The 22720-nt window shown below is 47.7% G+C and overlaps 1 protein-coding gene across 1 annotated transcript in view; it reads left to right on the top strand.

The window, feature by feature from the left end:
- EPHX2 (epoxide hydrolase 2) overlaps window positions 1-22720 on the top strand; it is a 113115-nt gene that overhangs the window by 18685 nt on the left and 71710 nt on the right. Inside the window, exons 2-6 of the mRNA XM_082217639.1 lie at window positions 2063-2147; window positions 3011-3170; window positions 9277-9467; window positions 12692-12814; window positions 19403-19477. Coding sequence (XP_082073765.1) covers window positions 2063-2147; window positions 3011-3170; window positions 9277-9467; window positions 12692-12814; window positions 19403-19477 — 634 coding nt within the window. The remainder of the gene's footprint in view (window positions 1-2062; window positions 2148-3010; window positions 3171-9276; window positions 9468-12691; window positions 12815-19402; window positions 19478-22720) is intronic.

A 22720-nucleotide genomic window follows, 5' to 3' on the forward strand; every position in this document is an offset into this window, starting at 1 on the left:
TATAGCTTTGGAGTTCAAACTTAAACCTGTGGTGCTGGCTGGCATTTCCATTGATGCAATTGAATAAGAGTTTGTCCTTGAGCTCTAGTTGACTCCCTTTTGTCCACAGGACTCCCTCCCCTGCTTGTGAAGCCTCTTTGCCTGTATACCCCCTTCCTTTGAACCCTGCAAGGCCCACCAAAGTCCTTCCTAGAATGCAACTAGAATGATCAAGGGGGTGGAGTGGCTCCCCGTGAAGTTAGGCAACGCCGGGGCTTTTCAGTTTCAAGAAAAGGCCAGCAACAGGGGGCATGGTGCAAGTTTTCAAAATTATAGAATGGGGAAGATGGATAGAGAAAAGTTAGATAAGCCTCCCAGGCCAGATGAGTCACTGGTCTGCTCCATGTTCTGTTGCTTCTGGGAAACTTGGCTTGGTTGGGCTTCCCAGGCATGTACAGTGGTGCCTCGCAAGACGAAAAGAATCCGTTTTGTGATTCTCTTCGTCTAGCGGTTTTTTCGTCTTGCAAAACAAGCCCATTGACGGATTAGCGGATTAGCAGATTAGCAGATTAGCGCTATTAGCGGCTTTTAGCGGCTTATCTGCTGATCGGATCAGCTGCTTAGCGGCTTAGAAAAAGGGGGGAAGGGGGGAAACCCCAGTAGGAACTCGCAAGACATTGTCGTCTTGCGAAGCAAGCCCATAGGAAATTCGTTTTGCGAAGCACCTCCAAAACGGAAAACTCTTTCGTCTAGCGAGTTTTCCGTCTTGCGGGGCATTTGTCTTGCGGGGCACCACTGTATACCCTTTTGAACGCTAGGCTGCTTTCTATACATATGCACGGGAGCCCCCTCCTCCTTCCATCCAGGCAAGCCAAAGGCATTATCAGAGTTCCAGGACACATTCCAGCCTGGTGCAAGCCTGCTAAAGGGGGCGTGGTCTGGAGAGTCGCAAGGGCCACTTGGAGAGAATGTGGGGGCCACAGAAGGCCTGAGTTTACCGACCCTTGGTGTAAAGTGGGAAGCCCTGCTTGGTTTTCAGGGTGTGTTTGTTTCATTTATATATGTTACAGTGGTACCTCGGGTGACATACGCTTCAGATTACAGACGCTTCAGGTTACAGACTCCACTAGCCCAGAAATAGTACCTCGGGTTAAGAACAGGGAGAGAACAGAAATCGTGCTCCGGCGGCGCGGTGGCAATGGGAGGCGCTTCAGGTTAAGAACAATTTCAGGTTAAGAACAGACCTTCGGAACGAATAAAGTACTTAACCTGAGGTACCACTGTATATTGTAAGCCGCTCTGTATTTCGGATGAAAGGTGGAATATTAATATTATTAAAATTAATAAAACTTAAGGTACCTGAAGGAACGTCTCCACCCCCATCGTTCTGCCTGGACACTGACGTCCAGCGCCGAGGGCCTTCTGGCGGTTCCCTCATTGCGAGAAGTGAGGTTACAGGGAACCAAGCAGAGGGCCTTCTCGGTGGTGGCACCCGCCCTGTGGAATGCCCTCCCATCAGATGTCAAGGAAATAAGCAGCTATCTTATCTTTAAAAGACATCTGAAGGCAGCCCTGTTTTGGGAAGCTTTTAATATTTAATGCTGTATTGTTTTTAACACTCGACTGGAAGCTGCCCAGAGTGGCTGGGGAAACTCAGCCAGATGGGTGGGGTATAAATAATAAATTATTATTGTTATTATTATTGTTATTATTATTATTATTATTATTATTATTATTATTATTATTATTATTATTATTTATTAACAAGCTGTGCTATCATAATGATTAAGGCCTTAAATGATAGTTTTAGGTTATATGTTAGCGACTAAATTTTAATTTATATATTTATTAACTGTTGCTATATCTGTATTGTCGCTGTTATACCTAATTTGCAAATTCATATGTATCCCTATTGTGTTTTATGATTCCTTGATATTGTATGTGGGCTGGAACTGGTCTGTGACCGAAATAATAAATTCATCATCATCATCATCATATTATTAATTTACAGTGGAGCAGAGATTCATTTGCCAGTCTTACTGTGGTCTAATTTTGTATGTGTGCGTGTGCTTTCATCTTCTAGCGATTTCTTCCAAAATGCTGCCTTGCAAGGAGGCAATGATGGACACTTCTCCAAAGTGATGACGGGCCAGATGGCACTCACTCAGGTAAGACTGAGGGGCTGGGGGGGGTCTTGGCTTGGGGCAGAGCGTGTCATGGGGAGTTCCATCGTTGGGATCTCTAGACAGCAGGACAGTTCCGTCAGGCCTGGTCCGGTGGGATCCGAAATACCTTCTCAAATACCTGCCTTCTCAATCGCGCTTGCTGGAAAGACCTAGCCTTTTCTTGCACAACTGTTTCAAGATAAATAATGCAATTCTCCCTAAGGTTTGATGGCTGGGGAGCACACAGGGAAGATCGTAAATCTGTGGCAGGTCACCTGCAGAAGGTCCCAGGTTCAGTCCCTGGGTAGGGAACCTATAAAGCCTGGAAACCCTGGAGAGCTGCTCTCCATCCATTCAGACAACACTGAGGTGTTGTTGTTGTTTTGTTGTCTAGTCATGTCCGCCTCTTCGTGACCCCCTGGACCAGAGCATGCCAGGCCCTCCTGTCTTCCACTGCCTCCCCCAGTTTGGTCAAACTCATGCTGGTAGCTTCCAGAACACTGTCCCACCATCTCGTCCTCTGTCGTCCCCTTCTCCTTGTGCCCTCCATCTTTCCCAACATCAGGGTCTTTTCCAGGGAGTCTTCTCTTCTCCTGAGGTGGCCAAAGTCTTGGAGCCTCAGCTTCAGGATCTGTCCTTCCAGTGAGCACTCAGGGCTGATTTCCTTCAGAATGGAGAGGTTGGATCTTCATGTAGTCCATGGGACTCTCAAGAGTCTCCTCCAGCACCAGAATTCAGAAGCATCCATTCTTTGGCGATCAGCCTTCTTTATGGTCCAACTCTCACTTCCATACTTCAACACTGAGGTAGTGGGACCCAATGGTCTGACTTGTCATGAAGCAGCCTTCTGTATTCCTGTGTTTCAGATGATGGCCGGCTTTGAAGAAGACTGTAAGAAGGCTGCTGGTGCCTCCGGAGCCTCCCTCCCAAAAGAGTTCTCGGTGGCTCAGGTCGTTGAGAAATTGATGGAGGAACATTCCTTCAATACCCCTTTCCTGCGGGCAGCTGTGAGGCTCAGGGAGAACGGTAATGGCTCCTTCGTGTGGCAAGGGGTGGCTGTTACACAACCTGGGTGCCTCCGATGGTTCACGGCTATGTTGGTGTGGTATTTTTGTAGGGTGCTTTTTTGTGAGCTTAGAAAGAGCCCTTTATTTATTCACAATGTTGATATCCTTCGTTTATTGCTTGTATGTTTAAAAGCATTTCTGAAACGCTTAACATTTTAAAAACTCTCAAAGTGGCATAGTCATGCCTCAGGTTACAGACGCTTCAGGTTCCGTTTTTTCAGGTTACGGAGCACCAAAACCCGGAAGTAGCGGAACGGGTTACTTCCGGGTTTCGGCGGTCGCACATGCGCAGAAGCACTAAATTGTGCTTTGCGCATGCTCAGAAGCACCGAATCGCAACCCGCATGTGCACAGACGTGCTGCTGCGAGTTGCGTGGCAAGTCCCCTCCCCCATGTGAAATGCAGACACTGGATACATTATTTAAGGTTAATGGGCATAAAAAGGCCACAACTTTATTGATTACAGAATTGAAAGGTATTGGCCTTAGGCATTGGCTCCTATCGACTACCCGGCATGGAGACTGGGAAGGGTTATCCACAAGCCGTGGGAGTCCTGTTGAAGTACGCCAACTAGGATCCCACGGGTGTCACTGCTCGGGGGCGTACCGGAGGCCCTTACCTCCCTAGGTTTCGGACAAGGCAACGCCCCCCGGAGTCCTCTACCGGACTACCCTTTCCTTGGGGGAAGCTGATGGCGCTTCCTTCCCCCCCATTCATTTGCATAACAATGAACCCTGCCAATGCCTAACCGCCAATACCGCGGAAGTTGTGACGTTTGCTACGAGGTAGGCGAAAAAACCAAAAGGCTGACAGTGCGCCAAATTGGAAAAATTCCTACCAGGCCCCTTGCGGCGACCAACCGGAGTCCATAGCAAGGTCATACCTAGCTAAGCCTAAGGGTGGGTGGGATGGGAAAACCGCTCAGCTGGCAAGGGGAAAGAGGGCGGTCCCCGGGCGTACCTGGCCTTAAGAATGCTAGGCCACGCCTCCCCAGCCCGCCGATTGGTGGGCCGAGTCAAAGGCACGCCCAGGGATTCCCTGGATCTCGTGGGGGCAAAAGGCCAGCCCCCTCATGTGTGGGAGGGGGTAGCCCGCAACCCCCTCTCCTCCCAAGCTCGGAAATGGCTTTGCGAACGTGCATCCCACACCAATCAACGTTTGCAGCCCGAGCGTCCACTGTACAGCGATCCAACAGAAAAGCAATATGACAGTATTCCGAAAACAGGTGCAGCATGAAAGCTTTCCCCTCTGAATGGGTCATGTCAGGGGATGGTTAGCTGCTTGTGCTTAAAATTGTGCCCCTTCAGAGTTTGTGCGACCCCACAAACCTCTGTGTGTGACAGAGCTCCTCAGACATGTCTGCTCTAGTCACTAGTAGAGTCTGACAGTGGCTGTCTGCGGAAGCGCTTCCAGCAAAGAAGTTCCTTAACGGAAACGCGTCTCCTGGACTCACGACGTGGCAGCTTCCGGCGAAGCATGGGTCTCCCTGCAGTTGCTTCTGACACCTCCCCGCTATTTTCGCTCGAAGTGTCTCTCACCCCTTTCTCTCCCCTGCTGCTTCCTGCCTGGGCTGCTGCGTCTCTCTCAGCATTACTGAGATCCTCCTCCAGAGACCCCGCGCTCCCCCTGCTGGTCCCTGCTTTGGCTGTTGACTCTCTCCCAGTCTCTGGGAGCCTTACCACTTCCCTTTCCTCCGATGTCAGTTCCCTGACATCCACCTCCCCTCCAGGGCCCCCCTCTCCCCCGCCCCTACTCTCTCCTCTGGGCGGTGAGGAGCTGAAACCCCTAAAAGAATCCTCTTCATCTTCCGACGTCTCGAACAATTCCCTCCATCGGTCTTCGTTCCGACTCGCTGAATCCTCCTCCACCTCGGAATCAGCGAACCCCTCCAACTCTTCTTCGTCGTCGGTGGTGGCGAAGTATTCCCTCCGGAACCTCGCCACTGGCTGGGGTTTTCTAGGGAATCTCTGATGAAAAGTTTCAATCAAAACCTCGTCATCTACATCCTCTGCCCTGACCCAGGTGTTTTCCGACTCCGGCTCCCCTTCCCACATTACCAAATACTCTACTTGCTCTCCCCTCCACCTGGAATCGAGAATCTCCGCTACATGGTAGCTGTGTTCTTTTTCCTCCATAGCTGGTCCCCTATTGACCCTCCCCTCTCTGTCCCCTATATACGGTGACAGCAATGATCTGTGGAACACTGGGTGCAACTTCATGTGGTTCGGTAACCGGAGTCTGAAAGCCACTGGGTTGACCTGTTGCGTGACTTCAAATGGGCCCAGTCTTTTGGGTCTTAACTTCTTACAACCTCCTTTAAATGGTAACCCTTGGGTGGACAGCCACACCTGGTCCCCCACCCTAATGCTTTCCCCTTCCCTTCTGGTTTTGTCTGCCTGCCTCTTATATTCCTCCTTCGCCTTGTTTAAATTAAGTTGGAGCTGGCGATGGATCGCTTCCATTTCTTCAACGAACTGTTCTGCGGCAGGAACGCTCCAGTTCTCCCCCTCCCCCCCTGGGAAGGCTCGGGGATGACACCCGTGATTGGCCAAAAAAGGGCTCATCCCCGTGGACACGTTCTCTGCATTGTTATAGGCAAATTCTGCCAACGCCAGCTTCTCCACCCAATCATTCTCTCTGTCATTCACATAACACCTCAAATATTGCTGGAGGACACCATTAGCTCTTTCCGCCTGCCCATTGGTTTCTGGATGACGGGCAGTGGAAAAATTCACCTCTACATGCAATAAGCTCATGAGCTTCCTCCAGAACCTGGAAGTAAATTGTTTCCCTCGGTCCGAAACCACCCTCAAGGGGGCACCATGCAACCTAAACACATTTTCCACAAACAATTTAGCGGTTTCTTCTGCTGTGACCGCATGTGAGCAGGCTATAAAGTGGGCCATCTTGGTTAACAGGTCTACCACAACCATAATGGCTGCCTTCCCTTTGGACCTGGGCAGATCAGTCATGAAATCTATTGCCACTGCCTCCCATGGTCTTTCCGGCGTGGGTAGTGGTTCTAATAAACCTGCCGGTGCCCGCCTCTCCCCCTTGGCTCGTTGACATCGGTCACACCCTCTCACATATTCACGCACATCTTCCCTGACCTTGGGCCACCAGAATTCCCTGGTAACCAGCCACATGGTTTTGTGTTGCCCAAAATGCCCTGCTGTGGGGCTATCGTGCAGTTGCTTGAGTACCTTTTCCCTCAATTCCCCTTCAGGTATGTATAACGCTCCCTTGTAGTACAACGCCCCGTTTCTCTCCTCAAAACCCCCGGGTTTGTCTCCCTCCCTCCTGAGACCCCTGAGTTTGTCCTGGGCGTATTCATCCTGCACCGTTCCCTCTACCAGTTCCCTTTGCCCCACCAAAGCCGCCCCACACACCCAGCGGTCCTCGGGAATGACATGGGTCTCTTCGGGTGCACCCTCTCCCTCCAAATATTCAGGTTTGCGTGAGAGAGCGTCCGCCCTCACGTTCTCCGGGCCTGGTACATAACAAATCTCAAAGTTAAATTTGGAGAACTCCTGGGCCCATCTCAACTGCCTTTGGTTGAGCACTCGCGCAGTTCTCCAATACTCTAGATTCTTATGGTCCGTGCACACTTGCACCTTCTGTTGTGCACCAATTAGTAGGTGCCTCCATCTCCGGAAGGCCTCATAAATCGCAAGAAGTTCCCGGTCGTACACCGTGTAGTTTCTCTCAGATTTGTTCAGCTTTCGCGAAAAGAAGGCACACGGTCGCCACTCTGACCCCTCCTTCCCCGGCCGCAGAAGAAGCACCGCCCCTATGGCTCTGTCAGAAGCGTCTGTTTCGACCCTCAGCTTTTTTTGTAAATCCACATGTAGAAGTTGTTCGTCAGAGGCGAAGGCCCTTTTCAGTTCCTCAAACGCTCGCTCCGCCTCCCCCGTCCAAACAAACTTCTTTTTGCTGCTGAGACAGTCCGTGATGGGCGCCGTCAGGTGGGCGAAGTTTCGGATGAACTTACGATAAAAGTTTCCAAACCCTAGGAACCTCTGCACATCCTTCTTGGTCTTGGGTGTTTTCCATTCCAGCACCGCTTGAACCTTGCCGGGGTCCATGGCCAACCCCTTGTCTGACAAGCGGTACCCCAGGAATTCCACCTCCTTGGTATGAAACTGACACTTCTCCAGTTTCACCCACAGTCTGTTGGCTTGCAGCCTGCTCAACACTTCTCTGACGTCTCTCACATGTTGCTCCTCATTCTCCGAATACACCAACACGTCATCTAAGAAGGCCACGCAATTCTTGTAGAGCAAAGGCCCCAGTACATGGTTCATAAAGGCTTGAAAACACGCGGAGCCTGTTTGTAATCCAAAAGGCATAACGAGGTATTCAAATGCCCCCAAAGGGGTGAACATGGTGGTCTTCCATTCATCCCCTTTCCTTATACGTATCAGGTTGTACGCCCCCCTTAGGTCCAGCTTTGTAAAAATCTTTCCTTTTCGCACCCTGGTCAAAATATCATCAATCCTGGGCATAGGAAAAGCCGCCGGCTCTGTCACTGCATTTAGGGCCCGAAAGTCACATACCAGCCTCGGCTTGTCCGTGTTTTTTTTTATCCACAAAAAACACTGGGCTACCCCCCGCTGCCTTGGACTCTCTGATGAAGCCTCTCTTCAGGTTCTTGTCAATGAACGCTCGCAACTCCTGCATCTCCCTGTCTGACATGGCATACAACTTGCCTACAGGAAGCTGTGCTCCAGGGAGTAAATTGATCTGGCAATCAAAGGGCCTATGCGGGGGTAGTTGGTCCGCTTCCTTCTCGCTGAACACGTCGCTGAGATCAGCATACTGTGGTGGCACCTTCCCCTTCTCCATTACTTCCGTCCCTGCTAGGGTGGCTTGGGCCCCTGCTGACCCCTTTTCCGCCCTGCAGTGTTCTAAGCAGTGTGCGGAACCGAAGGAAACCACTCTTTGATGCCAGCCCACCAGCGGATCATGTAGGGCTAGCCAGCTCATTCCCAAAATAATGGGAGCGCCTCCCAAGGTGGCCACATTAAACGCTATCAGTTCTGTGTGCCTTGCCACCCTCATTATCATTGGGACGGTCTGCAAGCTGACGCCTCCTCCCAACAGTTCCCTGCCATCGATCGTGGTCACCTGCAGGGGGTTGCTTAAAGGGATAGTCTGTATCTGGTGCTCAGCAGCAAACTCCTTGCTCATGAAATTGCAGGAGCTGCCTGAGTCCAACAGCGCCTTTATTTTTAGGGGGTGTCCATTTTGCAGCTCTAGCGACACTTCAATCACTAGAGCAGGTCGAGGAGCTTCTGGCACTGGCACTTGGGGAAGGGGCACTTTCACTGCTCTTTGGCCTGGCTGCAGTGCCCTGCTGGCAACCAGGCGTTGGCTTTTACCTGCTCCGTTTCTCCCTGCTCTCCCCCCTCTTAAAATTGTGCCCCTGCTTAAAATTGTGCCCCTTCAGAGTTTGTGCGACCCCACAAACCTCTGTGTGTGACAGAGTTCCTCAGACATGTCTGCTCTAGTCACTAGTAGAGTCTGACAGTGGCTGTCTGCGGAAGCGCTTCCAGCAAAGAAGTTCCTTAACGGAAACGCGTCTCCTGGACTCATGACGTGGCAGCTTCCGGCGAAGCATGGGTCTCCCTGCAGTTGCTTCTGACACCTCCCCGCTATTTTCGCTCGAAGTGTCTCTCACCCCTTTCTCTCCCCTGCTGCTTCCTGCCTGGGCTGCTGCGTCTCTCTCAGCATTACTGAGATCCTCCTCCAGAGACCCCGCGCTCCCCCTGCTGGTCCCTGCTTTGGCTGTTGACTCTCTCCCAGTCTCTGGGAGCCTTACCACTTCCCTTTCCTCCGATGTCAGTTCCCTGACAGGTCATTTCTATTATTATTAAATTTCCATGCCACCCTTCACCCGAAGATCGCAGGGCGGTTTACAAAGTACCCAAGCCCTTCTCCCTGCACCCTAATTCTTTATGCTATCTGAATCCACACCTGGAATTAAGACGTATTTCCTAACTATGGTACGGAATGTGGCCTGGGCTTTGGTTCATCTTCTGACTCTCCTGCCTCTCCCCTTCCAGGCTTCAAGACAGCTGTCCTGACCAACAACTGGGTTGATGACAGCCACTTCAGGCACCGTACAGGCCTTGCCCTGTGTCTGCTGAACAGATATTTTGACCGGGTGATTGAGTCATGCCGTGTCGGTCTGCAAAAGCCAGATCCCAAGATCTATGAGTATGCACTGGATGTGCTGAAAGTGAAACCTGAAGAGGTGGGTGGCACACATCTGAGAGCCAGTGTGGTGTAGTGGTTAAGAGCAGTAGACTCGTAATCTGGGGAACCGGGTTCGCTTCCCCACTCTTCCACCTGCAGCTGCTGGGTGACCTTGGGCTAGTCACACTTCTCTGAAGTCTCTCAGCTCCACTCACCTCGCAGATTGTTTTTTGTGGGGAGGAAGGGAAAGGAGATTGTGAGCCGCTTTGAGACTCCTTCAGGTAGTGATAAAGCGGGATATCAAATCCAAACTCTTCTTCTTCTTCTTCTTCTTCTTCTTCTTCTTCTTCGGTCTTGTACTTGCAAAAACTTCTGTTGTTCCTTTCAGGATCTCTCTCTCTCTCTCCAGATGTGTTTAACATCAGTCCTGAACTGCAGGGGGTTGGACTAGATGACCCCTGGGGTCACTTTCAACTCTACAATTCTATGCTTCTAGGCTCTGGTGCAGGGATGGTGGTGAGGAACCTTTCACTGTCAGAAAGTTCTCCCTACTGTTTAGCCAGAATCTCCTTCCTTGTACAGTGGTACCTCGGGTTACACACGCTTCAGGTTACAGACTCCGCTAACCCAGAAATAGTGCTTCAGGTTAAGAACTTTGCTTCAGGATGAGAACAGAAATCACCCAGTGGCAGCAGGAGGCCCCATTAGCTAAAGTGGTGCTTCAGGTTAAGAACAGTTTCAGGTTAAGAACAGAGCTCCGCAACGAATTAAGTGCTTAACCCGAGGTACCACTGTAGTTCGAATCCATTGGTTCAGCTCCTCCCCTGTGGAGCAGCAGAAAACAAGCTTGTTCCATCTTCCATGTGACAGCCCTTCAGATATTTGAAGGTGACCATCCTGTCACCTCTCAGTCTCCTCTTCTCCAGGCTAAACACACCCAGCGCCCTCCAACTTTCCCCGTAAGATTTGGTTTCCAGACCCTTGATCATCTTGGTTGTTTTCCTCTGTACACTCAGTGCCAGTTGTGTGGCAGGTAAAGACATGGCAGGGCCAAAAAGGGGCTTGTATGCACCACTGATCAGCTGCTTGGCAGCACCCACAACTCCCCCACCCCTTTGCAATTGCCAACAATCAGCTGACTGCGCGAGCAAAAAATGGCTCACCTGATGTCGTCGTGATGTCAAGCGAGTATCCTCACCTACCTGTCAAACTTGGCCACAGGATGGTGGCGGGAATGGATCTTGTGGTGAAAAACAAGGATTCAGAGAGCAAATTGGATGAGGCCTTGGGAGAAAATCCATGATCCGTTCTCCTTTCTCTTTCATTTTAGTTTCAGAAGTAGGTCTGTGTGTATATACATGTAATTTGGACCCCAGTGGTGGTCAATGGGGAGAGCAAACCCATACCATTTTCCTGATTTGATCCACACACTCAGTATACTCTTTGCCACATTAGAGGGGATAAGGCCTGTGGTCCCATTCCAAACAGAGCAAATTGCAGTGTGTATGTTTGTTTGGCGCTCTCTCTCTCTCTCTCTCTCTCACACACACACACACGTGCACACACAGACACACACTCATACTTGGCATGTTTGTATTCAACTCTTCAGTTAAAAAGGCTCCCTGAGTAGCCTACATGTGATCAGTTGAAACAGTCCCTGCCCACAAGCTGCCAATCTAAAGGGGGGGGGAGCACATCACACAAGGGAGAAGGGACAGGGATGGAAGTAGGGGGCAGGAATCAAACTCAGGCACCCGTTCTTAGGGAGCTGTTCTTACATGTCATCAGCCAGTCCTCCAAAGGAGAAAGAGAGAGAAAGAGACTGTGACCTGTCCAGGAAATTGTGGCGGAAAAAGGGTTAACTGCCCCCACTTGGCTGCTGTTTTGATTCAATCTTGCCAGACCACAGAGTTAAAAGTGTGAAGCCCAGGATTGCAGATAATGGATCTCTAGGCTCTTTCCTAGCTTGTCCACCAGCATTCTGCTGCAGATTGTAGTCTTCCCCAGTGGCTATGGGGTTATGCTTGGGGCTGGCTGACCTAGAGGGTCAGAGGGGTGAATGGATCAAATCCCTTGAGGGTTTTGGGGGCAGAGGGTGGTGTCATGACTCCTAGCCCCTTCAGATTATGCCAGTTCCCTAGGCCAATTTAAAGGGGGGGGAGCACAACACGCAAGGGAGAAGGGACAGCCGCCCAGAGTGCCTGGGGAAACTCAGCCAGATGGGCGGGGTATAAATAAAAAAAAATTATTATTATTATTATTATTATTATTATTATTGAAGTAGGGGGCAGGAATCAAACTCAGGCACCCGTTCTTAGGGAGTTGTTCTTACATGTCATCAGCCAGTACTTCAAAGGAGAGAGAGAGAGAAAGAGACTGTGAGCTGTCCGGGAAATTGTGGCGGGAAAAGGGTTAACTGCCCCCACTTGGCTGCTGTTTTGATTCAATCTTGCCAGGCCACATAGTTAAAAGTGTGAAGCCCAGGATTGCAGATAATGGATCTCTAGGCTCTTTCCTAGCTTGTCCACCAGCATTCTGCTGCAGATTGTAGTCTTCCCCAGTGGCTATGGGGTTATGCTTGGGGCTGGCTGATCTAGAAGGTCTGAGGGATGGATGGATCAAATCCCTTGAAGGTTTTGGGGGCAGAGGGTGGTGTCATGACTCCTAGCCCCTTCAGATTATGCCAGTTCCCTAGGCAAATCAGGACAGTCCTGTTTTCCTTGCTGCAGAATTAGGACTGGCTGAGTGCAGAATAAGTTTTTTAAAAAGAAAATTGTGGTGTATACAGTGGTTCCTCGCAAGACGAAATTAATTCGTTCTGAGAGTTTTTTTGCCTTGCGAATTTTTCGTCTTGCGAAGCATGGTTTCCCAAAGTCTTCAAAATCACCAGAGTCTTCAAAAAAGGCTACCACACCGCGTGCTATGAGTTGCTCCTCGAAGTCAAGTCGCAACTGCACCTCTTCAAGCAATGCACCCTGGGTATTAACGGTTTTAAGAAAAAGGAAACAAACTTGCAAGACGTTTTCGTTTTTTTGTCTTGCGAAGCAAGCCCATAGGGAAATTCGTCTTGCGAAGCAACTCAAAAAACGAAAAACTCTTTCGTCTTGCAAGTTTTTCGTCTTGCGAGGCATTCATCTTGCGAGGTACCACTGTATACACAAGGCATTCCTTGCAGCCACGAGGTAGTCAGAGGCCCACTAGATCTAATAATGGCAGAACAGGATAGGTGCGTTCCTCCTTTCCTTTCAGCTGACTCTGGCTTTTGCTTTTTCCTCGCGCCAGGTTATTTTTCTGGATGACACTGGGGCAAACTTGAAGCCCGCTCGGGAGATGGGCATGGCCACCATCCTCGTCAAAGATTTTGACTCGGCTCTGAAGGAGCTGCAGGACCTGACGGGAGTTCAGGTGAGGAGCTTTTCTGCATGCGGACATTGCGTGGAAATGACTTTCTCTCTGTAGGTTGGTTCCTGAGTTTCAGCAATTGCACCTGTGGATTGCATTGCAATCCTTATGAGTAATGTTCTCATAAGGACATAAGACGGAGGCTGCTGGATCAATCCAATGTGCTCTCTAAATAATAAATTATTATTGGATCTTTAGAAAAAGGCAGCCCTGTGTGGGGAAGTTTTTAATGCTTGATGCTTTACTGCGTTTGCTGTTTTAATTCGTTGGAAGCTGCCCAGAGTGGCATATAAATTATTATTATTACTAATCCAGGATCCTGTTTGCACAGTGGCTATCCGGAGGCTGCAAATGGAAACCTACAAGCAGGATTTGAGCCCGAGAGCATTCTCCTCTCCTGTGGTTTCCAGCGACTTCTGTTCAGAAGTTCTTGCTGTCTCCAATTCCTTAGTCTGGACACTGTGCCTCTGTTGATGCAGCCAGTGTGGTGTAGTGGTTAAGAGCGGTAGTCTCGTAATCTGGTGAACCGGGTTCGCGTCTCCGCTCCTCCACATGCAGCTGCTGGCTGACCTTGGGCCAGTCCCACTTCTCTGAAGTCTCTCAGCCCCACTCACCTCACAGAGTGTTTGTTGTGGGGGAGGAAGGGAAAGGAGATTGTTAGCCGCTTTGAGACTCCTGAAGGGGAGTGAAAGGCGGGATATCAAATCCAAACTCCTCTTCTTCTTTTTTGCTGCTTCATCAAATTGTTGACGTGTTTATTTTTATTTGTTTGTTTATTTATTTAATTTTATATATACCCCGCCCTCCCTGGCCAAGACCGGGCTCAGGGCGGCTAACATCAGGTATAAAAACAATTGATTAAAATACAACTTAAAAACAAGATTATAATACTACTTAAAATGCAGCCTCGTTTGAGTGGAAGCCCAGATCAAAAACTGTTGGAGGTGGTGGGGGGAAACGTCAAATCTTCACCAAGGCTAACTATCCAGACTGGTCCTACGTGGGCCAGAAAAGCCAGGGAAGTCCCCAAATAGGAGTTCCATCACAGAAGGAGAAAGGAAAGGAAAGAGGGGAAGGGGATCAAGTTGATTCCAAGCGAAAGGCCAGGTGGAACAACTCTGTCTTACAGGCCCTACAGAAAGAAATCAGATCCTGCAGAGCCCTGGTCTCATGAGACAGAGCGTTGCAGCAGGCTGGAGCCAGTGTTGAAAAGGCCCTGGCTCTGGTTGAGGCTAATCTGACTTCCTTAGGGCCCGGGACCTATAAGGTAAAGGTAAAGGTACCCCTGCCCTTTCTCGGGCCAGTCTTGACAGACTCTGGGGTTTGTGCGCCCATCTCACTCAAGAGGCCGGGGGCCAGCACTGTCCGGAGACACTTCCGGGTCACGTGGCCAGCGTGACAAAGCTGCATCTGGCGAGCCAGCGCAGCACACGGAACGCCGTTTACCTTCCCGCTGGTAAGCGGTACCTATTTATCTACTTGCACCCGGGGGTGCTGCTGGGACCGAGCAGCGGGGGTGCTGCTGCGACCGAGCAGCGGGAGCACACCCCACCGCGGGGATTCGAACCGCCGACCTTTCGATCGGCAAGCCCTAGGCGCTGAGGCTTTTACCCACAGCGCCACCCGCGTCCCCCCCGGGACCTATAGAGTGTTGCTATTTATGGACCTTAAGGTCCTCCACGGGGCATATCGGGAGAGGCGGTCCTGTAGGTACAAGGGTCCTAGGCCGCTTGTGGTCTCCTAAGACCCCTAGATCCTTTTCAGATTTACATATTACATTTGTGCAGCTGACCATTCCTGCCTAAGTGCATTTATCCTTGCATTTATCCCCATTGAATTTCAGTTTGTTAGTTTGGTCCCAGTTGTCCGATCTGTTAAGGTCATGTTGAATCTCGATTCTGTCTTCTGCAGTTTGGTTCATCTGCAAATTTGACAAGTGTTCCCTCAATTCCTTCATCCAAGTTGTTTATAAATATGTTGAACAACAACGGGCCCAGGGTAGAACCCTGAGGCTCCCAACTTGTCACCCAGGATGATGAGGAACCAGCAGTGAGCACTCCTTTGGGTTTGGTTGGTCAACTATCTGCACATAACACAACAGCCTGTTCACATAACGTAGCTTTTGCAAGAAGATGAGAGATGTGACAAGCCAGTTGGCTTCTGCCGGAAACTGGTTGGCAGCCCGTGAGCTGAAGGCTTAAGTGCTTGCAGAGTGAAGCAACCTTCAGTCACGCTTGAAAGGTGAGGTGGCTGCCTCGCCAGGCTTGATGCTGGAAGAGAAAAACCTTGCAGTTGTAGCTCTGCAGGAAACATTTCTGACATTTTGTGGGTGTAGAAAGGCAGTGAGAACAATAACAATCATTTATTTTTTGATACCCCGCCCATCAGACTGGGTTTCCCCGCCGCTCTGGGCGGCTTCCAACAAAATATACAAAAACACAAATGTCAGGTCTATTGGGATACTGCTGGGGAGACGGGGGCATCTTGCAGGCCCCCAGCTGGCTCCAGCCACCGGCCGGCAGCCGGACAATCACCGGTCTCCCTTGGAACAGCATCAATCAGCGACACGAGCCTCAGATACGTTTAGAGACCCGTGCACGCTCTGTCAGCAGAGTGTGTAAATCTCACAGCAGAAGAGGCGGACAGAGCCACGTGTAAGCAGTATATTACAGCATTTTATTCAGCAGCAGGAACAAAGGGAAAAAAATGTCTGCTTTCCTTAGTCTCCAGGCAAAACAGCAGCAATGCAAAAGCTCTATACAAACGGAAGTTCCCAGCAGATCTGTGCTGAAAGTAAACAGGCATGTGACACACAACAGTCATGCCTGTACTCTTTTAAGGTGGAACAGAACTATATCCTAACAAGGTCTTCCTCAGCCTTCTGGAAATACCAACTGATGGCTCATGTCTTATTGCACTTCCATATTTAATAATCTAACTAAGATCATGGCCACTGGGCCCATCACCTCCTGGCAAATAGAAGGGGAAGAAATGGAGGCAGTGAGAGATTTTACTTTCTTGGGCTCCAAGATCACTGCAGATGGTGACAGCAGCCACGAAATTAAAAGACACCTGCTTCTTGGGAGAAAAGCAATGACAAACCTAGACAGCATCTTAAAAAGCAGAGACGTCACCTTGCCAACAAAGGTCCGTATAGTTCAAGCTCTGGTTTTCCCAGTAGTGATGTATGGAAATGAGAGCTGGACCATAAAGAAGGCTAATCGCCGAAGAATGGATGCTTTTGAATTATGGTGTTGGAGGAGACTCTTGAGAGTCCCATGGACTGCAAGAAGATCCAACCTCTCCATTCTGAAGGAAATCAGCCCTGAGTGCTCACTGGAAGGACAGATCCTGAAGCTGAGGCTCCAAGACTTTGGCCACCTCATGAGAAGAGAAGACTCCCTGGAAAAGACCTTGATGTTGGGAAAGATGGAGGGCACAAGGAGAAGGGGACGACAGAGGACGAGATGGTGGGATAGTGTTCTCGAAGCTACCATCAATAGTCTGACGAAACTGCGGGAGGCAGTGGAAGACAGGAGGGCCTGGCGTGCTCTGGTCCAGGGGGCCACGAAGAGTTGGACACGACTAAACGACTAAACAACAACAATTTAGTCATCTAGCTTAGTATTGTTTGCACTGACTACCAACAACTCTCCAGGCTTCCAGGCAGGGACTGGAGATGCTGGGAGCGTCTTCACGCAGCGCAGATGCTCGCCCACTGAGCTATGGCCCTTCCCTAAATGACACCTCAAATTATCTCTGCCACTAACATCCCCTCCACCAACAAGGAATGAAATGAACCTGGGGAAAGAGGTTAACAGCAGAGCATCCTGAGGCTGCGAAAGAGGCAGCTGCGTCAAGGGTTATCCAGGACTGCTGATTTCAGCAGTGTTGGGCATATTAACCTTGTAAACCTTCCTCCGTGACTGGCCCAGCAGGATCTCGTTACTCAGTGCCGGAGCAAAGTGCCTCTCCGTAGTGCTTCCGTTGCTCCTAGTTCTAACAAGCTGCTGCATTTTCCCTCCCCGTCTACAAAGGTAGCTCACGTACCAGCTGATTCTTTGAAAGTGGATCCCCTCCATCCTTTGGAAGGTTCCTTTCTTCTGCTCTCTAGAGAGGCCTCTGCTGAGTGAACTATTAACCGCAGAAGCGTAGAAACTTTCTCTTCTGCACTGACTGAGCCAGGCTTGTACTTTGGCACTCACTGAATTGCTAGGTTTTGTGGTACGTCCTGAAAAAAAAAGAAAATACAAAGGGCGCTTTTAGATGACAAGATTGTTTCAGAGCAGGAAAAATCTTTTGAACCTTTGGATCATCTTAATTGCACTCCATTTACATTTCAATATGGGCATTTGCATGTGTGTGGCATTGAGCAGAACTTTGCATTTTTGCTTGCTTTTTAAAATGCAGTAGTATTTAATATTTAAAAGGCAAGTTTCCAGACCTCATGGTTGTAGATATTAGAAAGGTTGCTATTTATCTAGGCCTCCTGTGTGTATGAGAGCTAAGCATATTTGCTGCGCATGAAAAATACCTTTGCCTCTTTCATACACAAACGTTTTGGGATATTTCCCAGGCTTCCTGACAATTCACTGAACCAGTTGTCATTTTCTTGGGTTGGCATTTGGGGACTGAGGTTTGCAGGATTTCCTTTGCTTTAGTGCAGGTCAGTGTCTGCTTGCTCCTCAGTCTGAAAAACAGCCCCCCCAAAAAACACCACCAAACAATTCCTTCACCACCACCACACATAAGCACCTTGCATGGGATGCTATGGTGAACAAGAGGTTCTGAGTGCCAAACAAGTGACCAAAGAGGAAGCAAGAAAAACCAAAATAAAGAGAACCTTCCAGCCAGCTTGACGAGATGCCAGAATGTCATTGTGGGTAGGCTCTGGTGCTAGACTCTGGCTGCATTCCCATCTCTGATAAACCTTGAAGTTCCTTGAATGCTTTTAGGACGGTCTCTCTCTGCTTCTTTGCCTCGCCACAGAATCATGATGGGGGTAGAAATTTGGTTCAGCTTGCGGTCTAGGTCCCACTTACCTACGGGACCGCCTCTCCTTAAGGTCCACAAATGACAACACTTTGGAGGTCCCAAGTTGCAAGGTGGTTAGATTGGTCTCAACTAGGGCCAGGGCCTTTTTAGCACTGGCCCCGACTTGTTGAAACTCTCTGTCACAAGAGACTAGGGCCCTGAGGGACTTGACATCTTTCTGCAGGGCCTGCAAGACAGAGCTGTTCTGCCTGGCCTGTTCCAGTCTGACCCTTATGTCTTCCCTCCCCTTATGGTTTTGATTTACTAATAAAACGAGGCTGCTTTTTAAATTGTATTTTAATCTGTATTTTAAATTGGGTTTTGGGGGTTTTTGTTTTGTTTGCCCCCCTATTATGTTTCTATTGTAATTTTACTGGTGTTAGCTGCCCTGAACCCGGCTCTGGCTGGGGAGGGCAGGGTATAAATAAAAATTGTTGTTGTTGCTGCTGCTGCTGTTGTTGTTGTTGTTGTTGTTGTTGTTATTTCAAGGCAGACCTCCCTGCTTTGCGCTTTCCCAAACAATATGTGAACTGAAACGCATCCATTCTTTGAAATCCTCACTTTCCCGAATTTTTCGGTGCAGTTCTCCAGCCAAGTAACGTGCACATAAATGCATAAAAAACCCCACATGCGGTGAAAACTTGAATGTTCGCTTTAAACAAAAGTTCCCAAAGTGGGCAGTGGAATCACCTAGTGGGGTGCTAAGAGGCAAGGGGGAAGCAGGGAACCAAACTTGAGACTGGAAAAATTGAGAAACCCAAAGATGAACATATTGGTCCATTTCGATTTCTTTCGGGTTTCTCATTTGGCCACATTTCTGTATCCGTTTGCCGATTTCTTTGGGCAGCATCCAACTAACTTGCTCCCGTCAGTTCAAAGATTTCCACTTCTGCGGTAGCGCTTTTCCTGCCTCTTAAAGGGTAAAGGGACCCCTGACCATTAGGTCCAGTCACGGACGACTCTGGGATTGCGGCACTCATCTAGCTTTATTGGCCGAAGGAGCCGGCGTACAGCTTCTGGGTCATGTGGCCAGCATGACTAAGCGAACCAGAGCAGTGCACAGAAATGCTGTTTACCTTCCCGCCGGAGTGGTACCTATTTATCTACTTGCACTTGATGTGCTTTCAAACTGCTAGGTTGGCAGGAGCAGGGACCGAGCAATGGGAGCTCACCCCGTTGAGGGGATTCGAACCACCGACCTTCTGATCGGCAAGTCCTAGGCTCTGTGGTTTAACCCACAGCGCCACCCGTGTCCCTTCCTGCCTCTTATGCTCCCCTAAGTGAGGGTTCCCCTCATCCCTCAGAAAAGGGTTTGGGAAGGTTTCAGGGTGTGATCCAAAAAGAGTTTAGGTTCGCAAGTGGAAGTCCTTCCACTAACAGAATGAGTTAGTTGGATGTCTCCCATTAAAAAGGAGTACTTGTCAAAATTCATCTGTGCTTTACTGCGCATGTCTCCTAATTACACACCTTGTGTATTAGGCAGCTTTCTGCTATTCCTGAATCTGCAAAAGGTGTTTGAAATCTCTCTCCTTCCTTCAATTATCTACTTCTTCCCAGCTTCTTGAGCAGGAGGAATGCCTTCCGCCCGCCTGCGAACCGGACAGTGTGGTCCACGGCTATGTGACTATCAAGGTAAGAGCAGATGGGCTGCTTTGGGGGTTAGGATCCTATAAGTGCTTTCTCCGGGGAAAAGAATCCTGTGAGTTGTTCCTTGAAAACTGCCATGAGACACTTCGTTGCTGGGAGGCTGGCATGTATACACTGCAAACAAATAAAGCCAGTCCCGTCGCTGCTACTTTGCAGTTTTCAAATCTGCTCTGCAGATTGACGCATGAGAGTCCAGTGGTGGCTTCCCAGACTGCAGCAATCTTGACTTTCTGGCAACTTGGAACTTATTTATTGTATTTTTATTCACCTGTAGATTTGTAAACCTCTTCACAACCCAAATTCACCAAAGTGGGGTACAATAAACCGAGATAAAATAGAAAACACAAAAGAAACAATCTTTCCCCCAAAAAAATTTTTTTTATTCATTTTATAACACATATAAAGAACACAAACAAAAACAAACAATACAAACAAATTCTTTTTTTTTTTTTATTCAATTTTTATTCATATTCAACAAAAAAAAAACAACAAAAAACAAACAAACAAACAAATGTGTACACAGACAAGTCAACATAAATTGTCATTTCCATTTCCCATTCCGCACAAACACAGATTAGACACACAAAATCATAAAATCATAAAGATAGACTTCCCTCCACCCTTTTGGTAAGTTTCTAATAAATTCTATAATTACGTATTTATTTTTAATCTTAGGATTGTCACTGATAGAGTTTTCCTTTCCCCGCCAGATCATCTTATAAGTCTGTTCCAATATAATTCCAGAATTTACTCCAATTTTTTTTGAATTTCTGTTCATCTTGATCTCTTAATCTGCCTGTTAATCTGTCCAGCTCGGCGTAATTTACCATTTTAACCTGCCATTCACTTATACTAGGTACAGTTTCCGATTTCCAATTTTGTGCCAGCAGGATTCTTGCAGCTGTGGTGGCGTAGAGGAATATTATTTTATCCTCACTTTTTATTTCTTTATCCATTATTCCCAACAGAAATGACTCTGGTCTCTTGGGAAAAGTGTATTTCAATATTTTTTTAAGTTCATTGTAGATTAGTTCCCAAAAGACCCTCACCTTACTGCATAACCACCACATATGGTAAAGATCTCCCTCTACTTCACCGCATTTCCAACATGTCCTGTTCTTTAATCTGTACATTTTGGCCAATTTCGCCGGTGTGAGATACCATCTGTACATCATCTTCCAGATGTTCTCTCTTAATGCCATACAGGCCGTAAACTTAATATTACTGTTCCACAGTTCCAGCCACCTTTCAAAATCGATATTATACCCAAAGTCAATTGCCCACTTAATCATTACTTCTTTCACCTCCTCATCTTTTGTGTACCATTCTAACAGCAAATCATATATTTTAGATAATGTTTTGTTCTTTCCTTCTACTATCTCTATGTTAAATCTTGATTTTTTATCCTCGAAGCCTGTTTTCCTCTTATCCTCTTTTAGTAGGTCGTTCACCTGATGATATTGTAACCAACCAATGAATAAATGTTTTATCTCTTCATAAGGTTTAAGTTTGGGTCCTTGTTCCGTTTTTCTTACCAGATCTTCATAGGTAGCATTTTCCCCCTCCATGTTAGTTTTCTTAATTGTTAAAACCTCTATTGGTGAGATCCACCAGGGGGTCTTTTTTTCAAGGAGATTTTTATTTCTCTCCCAAACCTGATATATTGGTCCCCTGAAAATATGATTCAGGAAGCCCCTATGGACCTTCACCTTCTCATACCAGAGGTATGCATGCCACCCATGCCAGTTGTTGAAACCCTCCAGGTCCAGCAAATCTCTGTTCTCTAACTTTATCCAATCCTTTAGCCAGAGTAGGCATGCTGCTTCATAATAAATGCCCAGGTCTGGTAGTGCAAAACCCCCTCTTTCCTTTTTATCAATCAATATTTTCATTTTTATCCGTGGTCTTTTCCCCTGCCAGATGTATCTCGCCAGGGCTTTCTGCCACTCTTTACATTGTTTTAAGCCTTTAATTACTGGAATAGTTTGGAATAAGAACAGCATTCTGGGCAAAATATTCATTTTAACCACTGCTATCCTCCCCAAAAAGGAAAGTTTCATCCTCCCCCAAATTTCCATGTCTTTCTTTATATTCCTCCAGGTGACCTCATAATTATCCTTATATAGATTTAGGTTTTTGGCCGTAATCCACACTCCAAGATATTTCACTTTTTTAACTGCCGTTATTTCCGCCTTTCGTTCTACTTCTATCGTCTCTTCCTTATTTAAGTTTTTAACCAGCATTTTAGTTTTATTCCTATTGACCTTAAAACCTGCCACACCCCCAAATTCCTCTATTTTTTGTAAGGCTTCTTTAACACTCTCCTTTGGATCTTCTAGGGTCAATACGATGTCGTCCGCAAATGCTTTGATTTTATATTCCCTTTTTCCCACCTTAATTCCTTTCACTTCTGTTGCCTCCCTCAATCTCTCATTAAGTATCTCCAATACTGTTATAAATAATAAAGGGGATAGGGGGCAACCTTGTCTAGTTCCTTTATAGATGTTGAAATATTCCGTTGTGGTATTATCTATTACCAATTTTGCTTTCTGCTCCTTGTATATTGCTTCTATCCCTTTTCTAAATTTTCCTCCTATTCCCATCATTTCTAAACTTTTCCTTAGGAAGTCCCACGAAATATTGTCGAATGCTTTTTCAGCATCTATGAAGACCAGAGCGGCCTGTCTATCTATTTTCATATCCAAATATTCAATAATATCTATCAGATTTCTTACATTGTCCCGTAGTTGTCTCCCTGGAAGGAAGCCTGTTTGATCTTTATGTATTTTATTAATCAAGACCTTTTTTAATCTTTCCGCCATTATATCTGCGAATAGTTTATAATCATTATTTAATAATGAGATTGGCCTGTAATTCTTCACTTCCGTATTATCTACGTCTTTTTTAGGGATCAATGTGATATATGCTTCCTTCCAGGTATTTGGAATCTTTCCTTCCCTCAATACATTATTCATCACCTCGCCTAACACTGGGGATATTTGATTACTTAGTGTTTTATAATATTTGGCCGAGAGGCCATCTGGCCCCGGGGCTTTCCCCTCTTTCATCTTTTTTATTGCCTTCTTTATCTCTTCTTGACTAATTTTCTGATCTAATAGCTCTTTTTCCTCTTTTGAGATTTGTTTCAAATGGTATTTTTGTAAATATTGGTCTATTTCTTGTTCTGTTTCATTTCCTCTTTTATACAGATCCTTATAGAATTTCTGA

The sequence above is a fragment of the Podarcis vaucheri genome (assembly GCF_965113315.1).
Source record: "Podarcis vaucheri genome assembly, chromosome: 3".
NCBI classification, from domain to species: domain Eukaryota; kingdom Metazoa; phylum Chordata; class Lepidosauria; order Squamata; family Lacertidae; genus Podarcis; species Podarcis vaucheri.